The 11,399-nt window shown below is 41.9% G+C and overlaps 1 protein-coding gene across 1 annotated transcript in view; it reads right to left on the bottom strand.

The window, feature by feature from the left end:
- Positions 1 to 4,079: 4,079 nt before the first annotated feature.
- Positions 4,080 to 11,399, bottom strand: part of efnb2a (ephrin-B2a) — a 29,977-nt gene continuing 22,657 nt past the window's right edge. The window contains exons 3-5 of the mRNA XM_036571398.1: positions 11,023 to 11,115; positions 10,585 to 10,689; positions 4,080 to 9,083 (exon numbers count right to left, since the gene is read on the bottom strand). Coding sequence (XP_036427291.1) covers positions 8,671 to 9,083; positions 10,585 to 10,689; positions 11,023 to 11,115 — 611 coding nt within the window. The 3' untranslated portion in view covers positions 4,080 to 8,670. The remainder of the gene's footprint in view (positions 9,084 to 10,584; positions 10,690 to 11,022; positions 11,116 to 11,399) is intronic.

Below are 11,399 nucleotides of genomic sequence, written 5' to 3'. Positions count from 1 at the left end.
CATTGCTGTTGATATCACAACCAGAAGAGAGCAGAACCTGCAAGAACTTGCAGCTTCGGTGGAAGTGGAAGTCGCCGCATTACAAGCAGCTTTTCTTTTGCGGTCTGGAGTAAAGTGACTAGGAAAATCTATTAAACGCTTCCAAAACACCTCATTCACCTGCAACGTCTCATTTGCGGCTTTGCTAGAAGAACGGCAGCGGTACGAAGGAGGAAAGTTCAAAGCGAGCGAGCAGATAGATCGGAATTTGATGAGAACGTGGGATTGCGCGAAGCAGATGATTCTCTGAGGGAGAGAGAGAGAGAGAGAGAGGAAAAAAAACCCAAACCACACATACTCCTCCATTGCCACAACAAAGATGAATAGAGAGCAAAGCTCAGCATGCTTCCAGAGAAGTAAATGTTTTTCCACTGTCACCCCTCTGCGCTACGATCTTCAGATAAACTCGAGGAGAGCGGGGGAAGAGGCTCGAGTGTTAATTCTTCACTTCTCCTGCAGATTTCTGCTTCCCCTCAAAGCCCTCATCTTCAAACATCAAACACGGGCAGGCTGAAAGTAAGCGCATTGTGTCCTCCGACTGTTCAAAAGAGACTATTCAAATCGACTGCATGAAATATGACCCCACCAAAATAACTCTGGCAGGCCAGCAGATCATTTTCATGGAGATAAAATAACCAGAGATTGTATGAAGAGCGGACTGGCGCAGGGGAGGAATGTTTTTATATGCAGATTTTGGCCCTTTTTTCACTTTTCAGTGTTCAAACTAAACCCCACTGTACAGTTACCACATCTTGATCAAATAAAGTGCAAATATGGACTGATCAAGTTCCTATCTAGTTACATTTGGCTTGTGGTATTCTGCACTGTCCGATGTCAAAATGTTAACAAAATGTAAAAACCCTAAATTAGCCTCGTTATGCTAATGTAGCTAACAAGTCTGGGAGCGCAGGGCTGGTTGGCACTAGTGATGCACGACTCAGGGTTTTCTAGAGTCCAACTCCCAACTCCTGTCCCTGGAACCAATGTAGTCGACTCCTCAACTCTGCTTTATTTTAACCAAAATAGCTCCAGAGCCAGTGATAAAGAGATGCAACAGAGATTAAACCACACTAAACATATCCCTAATTTTTAGAGTAGCTAAAAATGATAGTAAAGTGGGGTGGAGTGATCAGTACTGTGGTCAGAATTCTCTGAAAAGGAGCTGTTTTCAAATTCTTTATCAATTCTTTGGAACGGAGCAAACCAGATGTTAACCTGTTCTTCTTTTCACAAGGCTGAAGTTAGCTTGGTATTCTCCAGTGTCTTCTTCGACTTTTCCAGTCCGCCTTAACCCCTTAGGTGGCCAGGGCCTGCTAGCAGGCCCAAAGTTTTATTACACATTCCTATAAATAGCTCAACCAGTTTGCACTGAAGTCCCTCTAGTTATTGAATAATAAGCCTTAGTTTGTAATATGCCTGGGATTTTAAGGGGTTAAGTGATGCAGCAGTTAACTTAATGCTGCACTGGTGTCAGAATGTAACTACAGCGCCATTTAAGATGGAACAGAAATTTGAATAAGAAGCTGCCAAAACTGTGAAAATTATTGGTTTTTGGTTTTTACTTCCGTTCCTTGTACTGTTTCATTGTTTATTGTGATTCAAATCATGAAGAAAATGAAAAGCTGCTGTGCAGAACGTATTAAAAACATTTTTGTGAATGGAGCGTGTGCTCACAGTGGCTGGTGAGGACCGACAGCATTTTTTAAAGCCTGCTAATTAACACACAGAAAAAAATGAAAACTGAAAAGCACTAAAAACACAAAACAAAAAACAGACAACAGAGATGAAGAGCCGATTTCAAGCATTTTGACTCTCAGAGTCACTGGCGAGTGGTTGACCTTGACTCCCAGATGTGTTGGAATTGATTTCTTTGGGATGGGATCGACTCCCCATCACTAGTTGGCACAATTTTCACTCTTTGCTGTGTTTACCCAGCATGCCACTCGTTAGCATAATCCAACAAGCAGCAAATGAGAACTAAACTGTCTAATGTGAAAAGATTCTGTGTACATTTGATTTTTGGCTAAATTAATATTAACAATATTGGACAAAATGTTTTTAGATCCAGATTTCAGCCTTTTTTCACTTTTCAATGTTCAAACTAAACTGCCCTTCATTTGGACCAATGTGCCAACCAACCCCACCAACATCAGGACACAACTCTATATTTACTATCTAGCATTACTTCCTTTCAGATCGTACAGCTGATTGCCAATTCAACTAATTAAAATGTTTAGACAGTTCTGTGAAAAAAGTTTCCCCCACCCAAATTCTTCTATTTTTGCTAATTTGTCAAATTTAAATGTTTCAGATCATCCAACTAATTCTAATAAAACATAAAGATATGTAAAGATAAAGCTTTTAAATGATCATTCCATTTTTTGAAGATAAAGATTTATTCAAAACCTATATCACCCATGTGAAAAAGTAATTGCCCCCCTCAACCTAATAACTGGTTATGCCACCCTTGGCAGTAACAATCACAATTGAATGTTTGCAATAATTTGTGAGACTCTCCTTTGCAGAATTGTTATATTTTGGCTAACTTCCCATTTATGGTCTTGCCACAACATCTTAATGGGATTCAAGCCAAGATGGCCACTAAACCTTAATTTTGTTTCTTCAGAGGTGGACTTGCTTGTGTGCTTCAGATCATTGTCCTGCTGCATAACCCAACTGTGCTTGAGCTTTAGGCCATGAACTGAAAGACGGACATTCTCCTGCAAGAGAACAGAATTCATGGATCTATCAGGTCTTGCAGAAGCAAAGCAGCCCCAGACCATCACACTACCACCACCATGTTTGACTCTTGTTATGATGTTCTCATGGTGGAATGTGGTGTTAGCTTTACGCCAGATGTAACAGGACCTATGTCTTCCAAAAAGTTCCACCTTTGACTCATCAGTCCACAGAATGTTATCCCAAAAGTAATCTAGATGTTTTTTGGAAAACATGAGATGAGCTTTTGTGTTGTGTCAGCAATGGTTTGTGCCTTGCAACTCTCCCATGGATGCCATTTTTGCCCTGTGTCCTTCTTATTGTGGAATCATGTGGAGTCAGTTAACCACTTTAACCGATGCAGGTGAGGCATGCAGTTCTTTAGATGTTCATCTGGGTTCTTTTGTGACCTCCTGGATGAGTTGTCGATGCACTCTTGGTGACATTTTGGTAGGCCGGCCACTCCGCGGAAGGGTCACCACTGTTCCAGGTTTTCTCCATTTGTGGATAATGGCTCTCACTGTGGTTCACACAGTGGCTTTGTAACCGTTTCCTGGTAAAATGACTTTGTTTCATATCTGTATTTGAATCTCTTTAGAACGTGGCATCATGAGCTGCTTTTTGAGACCTTCTAGCCTGCTTCACATTGCCAGACAGGTTCCATTTAAGTGATGTCTAGATATAACAGGTCAGGCAGTAATCATGGCTGCATAACCATGGCTGGTTAAATTGAACCCAATAGTTAATCGAATTTGGTTAATTGGTTGATTTAGCAGCTAAAGGGGCAATTACCTTTTCACATAGGGCCAGGTAGGGCCGAACAGCAGTTTTTCCATCAATAAATGAAATTGTTTTTTTAAAAACAGCATTTTATGTTTACTTGGGCTATTTTTGTCTAATATTTAAAGTAGTTTGATGATCTGAAACATTTAAGCATAACAAATATGCAAAAAATAGAAGATCCAGCTACTGTTTAGAGCTCTGCACAAAATGGATGAATGTTGGTCAAGAGGGCAATTATTTTTGTGAGACTTCCCCCACTGACCCAGAAATTAACACTATGCTAAACAACCCCAATTAGCCTTGTTTTCCCATAAAGGAAGCATGTTAGCATTCATTACTGTGCAAAATGAATGCCTGACTCATCACACACTTGCCTCAAACTTTGTAGAGTTGTTAAGCAATCTCAAATAGACTCACTTAAGTGGTTTCTGACACAGTATGTCATTTATCAGCGCTTTTGTCCATTTTTGTGCAAATTTGGTTGTATTCTTGAAGTTTACAAGAGACGCTGAGAAAGAAAGATGAGAAAGACTCGAAGGTTCCATAGGAAAAAACATTTTATTGAAAATCATTTTCAGTTTGTAACAGACTGGTGGAATGTGTGTCATTTCTTTTTTAACTCTTTCGCGGCCTGACCAGCTCTTACTGCACGGGAAAGGGGTGGAGCTACAGCCACTGGGAAACCATAGCAACAGACAGACAAATGGCAGAAATGGGAGGAGTCAAAGGAAAAAAAAAATAAAACAAAACAAAACAAAACTCAACCATAATACTGAATTTTTGCGTACAAACTGGATAGAAATCAAATCAAACAAATGAAAAAACAAAAACAACTAATTAAATAAATATCTATGGTACACACATATGGCACAAATATGCAGCAGTCAGTTTGGCAACTCTCTTCTTTCTCTCGTTTTCTTTCTTTTCGTATTTTTTTCCTTGAAACCAAATCACCATGGAAACAGTGCAAAAGGGGTGGGGTGGTTGGGAAGGGTCGAGGACTTCCGACGAGCGCTAGCTAAAATACATAGCAAAAAATTCCAATTTTATACAAAACATCTTACTTTAAGAGTTTATAAAAAAATGTTTTATTGGGTTGGTTGTTGATATTTACACAAGCTATTTACCAAAAAAAGTATGCTTTTTTTTTTTTTGTATTTTTTTTACCGGTGTATCATTTTTTCCTCTGTCGTTTTTCTTCGCTTTCCTAAAAACGTGTGATAAGGCTATTGTAACAACCCGGGATCCATATACAATACAAACATGAATGTATTTACAGCTTCTTGCCTACAGATGTACGGTGCAAAAAATCAGAGTCCTCTGAACTCGGGATGACAGTACGAGCAAGGCATTTTACAGTAAGCCTGAAGACGCTTCGCCGAGCATCTCGCGAAACGTTCCAGCGTTCCGTTTCCCGTGCTAGCGGGAAAACCTTTAGTGATGTCATGCGAACGTTTCGCGACTTGCTAGTTCAGAAAAGCGTCTTCGGATTCAAAGAAACTAAGAAGATTGTCATTTTTCTCGCCCATATCAGGACAGCAACCAAACAGTGACGTGTATGTGTGTTCCTGTAATGTGTCGACTATTTTCGGATGAACTGCTCAGATCAGTGAGTGCTTTTTTCACAGTATACCTCAAACCTACTGCACAAAGTAAACAAAAAAAAGAAAGAAATCTGCATTTAGAAAAGAATTACGTAAGAAAAAAAAGCAAACACAGCGGGATTGTGGTGTTTTGCTTGTGTTGTATTGTCGTTTCATTTTTTTTTCACTCATTTCAGTGGTTAAGAACACTTTTCCATAGGTGTATTTCTTTTTTTTTTTTCATTTTTTCTCTCTCTCTCAATTACAAAAATAAATAAAAATTGCATATTTTGCTTATTTTGTGGCCTCTTACAGAGGCACAAACCTCAGATCACACAAGGCTTGGCTTCTTGGCGAGATCAGACGATCTCCATGAACAGATGACAACAAAAACAAACAAAAGAAACTCATGAACGATTGGCCGATATGTGACCACGGGGGGAGGTGGGGGGCCACCAGGCCGAAGTTTCCCGAGTTAGCGAAAATCTCAAGTCCACCGCTGGTGAACAGATATTTATGAGTGAAGTCGATGAGAGAACTCGTCTGCAGGGTGGACTTGCTCAAATAGGTTCACATAGACGACCGCACACACCATCACGTTGTCGGAGAAGCTTGACCGGAGGAGGGTTCTCGTGAGAGCTGTGAAGGATGTGTACAAAAGAGGAAAGGGTTGTGGGAATTAACCCAGCCAATCCCATGGGAGCAGCTACAGACTCAACTTCCCGCCCTTAGGCTGCTTCTGCACTCTCAGAAATAAAGGTTCCTGAATGGTTTCTAAGATCTTACATTGGTATAGAACCCTTGCATGATATGTAGGTTCTTTAAACTCTTCTTTACATTTAGAAAACCACTGGAAGGTCCCTCAGGGAACCAAAATGGCTCTTTGACGCCATAGAACAGAATCCTGGTCCTGGAGATCGTCCACTCTAGACAGTTCAGATCTACCTGGTTCTGATGTTCAGATGCACCCAAAGGCTTTTCTGGTGTGTTAGATTAGAGTTGGACCTAAGTTCTGCAGGGTGGTGGATTCACAGGACCAAGATTGGGCGCCCTATGATAGAAGAACTACTTTTGGTTCTCTCAAATGATCTCAAATAAAAGTCCACATTTTTGCTCCAACCCAACTCACATCGGAGATCAACAAAAATGTGGACCATCTAAGGATCCTGAGGACTGGTTTGAGAAGCACTGAGGAACCCTGAGGAACCATGTTTGGAGAACGTTCACAAAAATGTCAGGTTTCTTCCTCCCAAGGTTCTACAAACTTCAGGAAGTTTCTTCAGGCTCACACATCTCACTAACAATGGTTCTCTAAAGAGGCATCCATTGAAAGTTGTTTTAGGCAACTAAACATGGTTTTTTATGGCATCGTGCAAAGAACCCTTCATTTTTAAGAGCACAACAGGCCTCATATATTCTCCATCGACACTTCTTTTTCTGTTTTCCTCAAAAGACCTGCGAAGTAGCATGAAAATTGCCGTTTTATCTGATTTACAATTTTAGCCTGAGCTAATTCCCATCTGCTTTGCTTCCTAACCTTCGTCCACTACCCTGCTACCCACTTGAGAAGGCCTAATTTCAACCCGGCGCTCTCTGAGCTTCATCAGATCAGACAGGCCTGGCCAGAAGAGCTGGTTTACTTTAGCCTTGGTACCCAAGATTCTGCCAGACTCGCCTGTGTTCTCCACCATTTCTGGCCCTTCCTTCTCATTCCTTTCAGCTATTTTAAACCCAACATGCTGTTTTTCTCTGGGGCCTTCTTCCAAAGCTGCCCCTTTCCTGCCTGTGTATGTGTCTGCTGCATGTGTGTGTCAAAGTGTGTGTTACATATATATTTATATATAAGCTTGTGGTTCAAAAGGCAACTATTTAGATTAAGATCAGTGTGAATGGGGCAAAAAAAAAAGTATGTTAACGTAAAAAGAAAAGAAATTTTGCATTTGCATAATGTGCCTGTTTGCTAAATTATTCATATCTTCTTTTTTTCCTGCCTGGCCATTTGTGTGCTCTGTGTATCATAAATAAATTCTACTTTCTCTCTGTTTCTTTCCACATTTAAAGAACAAAATCTCCTCCTTTTCAACTGTACAGCTAACGAAAAAAATGTTAATTAAGTCTTCTGCATTCAATTAAAACAAGTAAATAATAATAATAATAATAAGAACTATAATAAAAATCATTATGCTAATGCTAATAGCAATATGTTGGATGACCCTGTGCTTTTTTTTTTTGCGCAAAGTATGGCAGCACCAGTTCATCGGAAACGGGTCCGGGGGTCCGACCCCACATTGGCCACCAATATGTGTGTAGGCAGTTGGAGACTTATTGCCAGTGCTAGCCTTTCGCTGACATGCTTCTATCCTATAGGCTTTCACTCCACTGGTGCTGCCATTTAGCTCCTCCTCCTCCTCCTCATATCAATAAGTCTGGTGTTTGTGTGTGTGTGTGTATTTATATATGTGTGTGTTCTGCAGGGGCCAGGTGGAGGTGTTTTTAAAAGTGCTGCTTCAAAAGTGTTCACATGGTTCCTCCACCGTCCCAGCAGAAAACAACCTCAAACGAACGTTATCCCCCTGTCCTCTAGCCCTTGGCTGCAGACTTACGTGAGCGAAATGTGTGTATGCCAATGTGTGTGTGTGTACGCCTGTGTGTGTGTGTCCCACGCAACATACGAACAGCACGAAGTAAACCAGCACGAAAGGATCTCTATGACGATACCTACGTTCTACAAAACGTGAACCATACTGGAGGAATGACCAAGAGAAATGCGAGTTAAGACGTATGACCGTACAAAAAAAAGCAAAGCTTTCAAGTAACGATTTGTGAGAGTCATTTCGTCAAAGAGAAAAAATAAAACAGGTGTGTCGAGATGAGGGGAGGGTGGAAACGGACAAAAAAACACGAGTGACCAAGAAGGCGAGCGAAACGGGTGAAGTCCACTTTTTACCAAACGGGAAACTCCAATAAATGTCCGATGAGCCGATGAAAAGGAGCTTCCCGTCTCCGAGTTTCCTGTAAAGTCCAGCTTTCAGCAGCGGCAGCTGACCAGCTGTGTCCACTTCCCAGTCGAAGAGACTCCCCGTGACCGGCACCAGTTCGATCAAGCGTCCTCGACTTGCTGTCCCTCTCGTTGCTCTCTTCTTGTCTCCAGCTGTGGAGTCCATGAAGTGAAGTAGAAAAGAGGGCTTTCGGCACCCTCCTCGTCCCCCTCACTGTTTGAACACGGACCCCCAAAAACACCCCCCCGGCATGTCCGATCACAAGACACGCTATAGGATCCTCCAGTCCTACGCAGCACGTGTCAGTGTTCACGTTTTCAGGGGAGGTTTAAGAGCAGCATATTAGGAGCCTCACTCCACCATAAGGAAAATCTATACTGGTGATAATAACAGTAAGGAATATTCGAAAAACAAAACGGGCAAAAAAATAAACGACAGCCACGAGAGGAGGCGGGGCTAGCTCGATCCCGCCCCCGAGGGTGGAGAGGCGGTCCATCGAGGAGGTGGTGGGGGAGCAGGTCAAAGGTCAAAGTGGGCCCTCATGGTCCTCAAACCTTGTAGTAGATGTTGGCCGGGCTTTGAGGGGGCATTTCCTGTACGATATAAACGGGATGGCCGTAATCCCCACTAACTTTTTCGTAGTGCGGGCAGAAGACGCTGTCAGCAGTCCGCAGCGGGATGATGATGTCACTGGGCTCGGAGCCGTTGTTGTTGCCGCCGGCTCCGCCCCGTTTGGGTGTGGCCAGCGTGCTGAGGGACAGCGCAGTGGCGTGTTGGGGCGAGTGTTTGCGGTGGCGCCGCCGGTATTTCAGCAGAAGCACCACCAGCATGACGATGATGATGATGACGATGACGCTGGCTGAAGCGATGCCGGCGAACAGCGCCACCTCTGAGCCAATTACTGACGAGGATTTGCCACCGCCGCCGCCATCGGCCGTCTCGCCCTCACGATGGGACGCTCCTGGGAGGGGGGAGACAAGAGAAGTCAGTTGCATGGTCAAAAAAAGGAGCAATACAGCCCCCCCAGCACCCCCTCTTCCCACATCCCTTGCTTCTGTTACTGTTTTTAGCTATGTGACGCAGTGTTGTTCATTTCAGAATGAGGCGAAACTAAGTTGGATCAAGCTAATCTGAATGCCAGTCTGCAGCTCCAGCATTTAAATTATAAAATGCCTGAGCACAGTGTACAGTGTGGAGCTCCTCAGGGGCAAACAGTGCCTCACTTAGCCCAAACTGCTGCTGTGAGCTGTCCCCGAGGGACACAGGCTGGACGGCTGGACCAACTGCTCACGTCCAGCGCTTTAGACTGATTTACAAGAGGATTACACGGCCTAAGACACTTCACTCAAATGAGTCTGACGCCCATATGTTCCTGCATGTAGGTGGGGGAGTGAGAGAGAGTGATAGAGATAGAGACAGAGAGAGGGATGTGGTGGTATGCAGACAGGGAGAGTGTGTGTGGATGTGTGCGTCTCGCTCTGGCATGTTTGGGTTCTTGTCAGAGGGATTTGTAAAAGCAAGAACACCCAGAGGTTTTCTGTTGGCCTGCTGGACCGTCTGTCTGTGCACTGTATAATAGATGACTGTATCATTTTACAGCAAATGTCACTTCCACAGTAGCTAAGCAATGGACTACCAGAGTGTGAGAGAGGCAGAGAGAGAGAGAGAATATGAGGAACGTAGAGGGGCAGATGTGTGTTGTTTAATGGGCAATTTGAAATTACTGGCTGAAGAATGGATGACCTCTCCTTCACACTTAGCCTTTACACCATACATATACACAGAGAGAGGTTTATTTTCATACAATATCAGGAGTCATATCTCAAAGTACTATGTAACAATAACATGCCCCATATTTGTTGTATATATATGTACGTGCCTATACCTAACAAATATATGTTCTATATATTATATTATGTTATAGATATGTTCTATATACGTTTCTATAAATAATGATAATATATCCCATACATATATGTAGAGATGTGTTTATGTAAATATCTACACGTAATAACAAAATACCTCCCATATGTATTATATATGTGCAATTGCCTATATATTGCCTATATATAAATATGTCATTTTTCAGTTTTTGACAATGGCTGTTGCCCTTTACATTGTGTGCAAATCTCATGATGAACGGACCAAAATAAATGACCCAAAATTATTTGGAAAAAATTCTGGTTCCACAGACTTGCATTAAAAGTAGAGTATGTTTTTCCCTTCTCCTGTAAAGTTACCATTTTGGAGATACAAGGTTTTGTTCCAACACCAGCGATATATAATGTGTATGTGTACCCATATGTACCCATATATAATCATAATTTCTAAGAAAATGAGACATGCAGCTTTTAGAAATAGCAATTTATGTGCTTTTATGACTATTTTGTTTTAAATATATGAAAAGCACACACCCACACACGCTCCTCTAGTGTATGTTAACTGATGGGTGCATATCGTACCTGGTTTGTCGAGCACTTCGTTGGATTTGGTGTCTTTGCCTGTGTCTGTGTGTTTTGGCGGATGTCTGGTGGGATAATCTTTAGGAGGAACTGGATCTGATGGGTCTGAAACATAGAAAGAAACATAAGCATTAAAGAAACATCAAATAAAAAAACATAACACGCTTCATACGGAACCACCAGAAGCAACGCAGCTGTCGAAAATGTATGTTTTCCTATGGAATTTGGTGTGCATTTAATTAGGGCAGAGGCACTCAAGATTAATCCAGTGACCTTCAACAGAGAAAAAAAAAGGAAAAGGAAGGAAAGGAGAGAAGTGGGTGGAGATAGAGGTGACCTGCTGTAATTACTGTGGCTGATTTATCAATGATCATTGTCAGTAATTATAGGTTGAGCGTAAAGGTGCCCAATGCAACAATCAGGGAGTGAAATACTCACTCTGTCCGACCTTCATGACGATTTTCATGGATTTTGTTTTACACACTCCTCCTTCCTGGTTCTCCAGGCCTTCCATTGTGCCATTCGATGTTGCTGAAAGAGAGGAAACGAAAACAAGGTCAAGTCTCTGCGGTGTGTATGTGTGTGTGTATGTGTGTGCATGTGTGGACACTGGAAGTATCAGAATCTATAGAACATGCACTACAAATACAAAGCTTAAAAAGTGCCATGAATTTTGTACAGGCCACAGTTTATGTTTCATAATAAAATGTTCAATAAACATATAAACATAAATGTAAACTTTGGCATATAATAAGTATATATAATAAAGTTATATTTATACAGTACATAATATACATGGTATTAATGGATAGATG

This window comes from Colossoma macropomum, unplaced genomic scaffold, assembly GCF_904425465.1.
Source record: "Colossoma macropomum unplaced genomic scaffold, Colossoma_macropomum, whole genome shotgun sequence".
NCBI classification, from domain to species: domain Eukaryota; kingdom Metazoa; phylum Chordata; class Actinopteri; order Characiformes; family Serrasalmidae; genus Colossoma; species Colossoma macropomum.
This window is presented reverse-complemented; position numbering and strand designations above follow the sequence as displayed.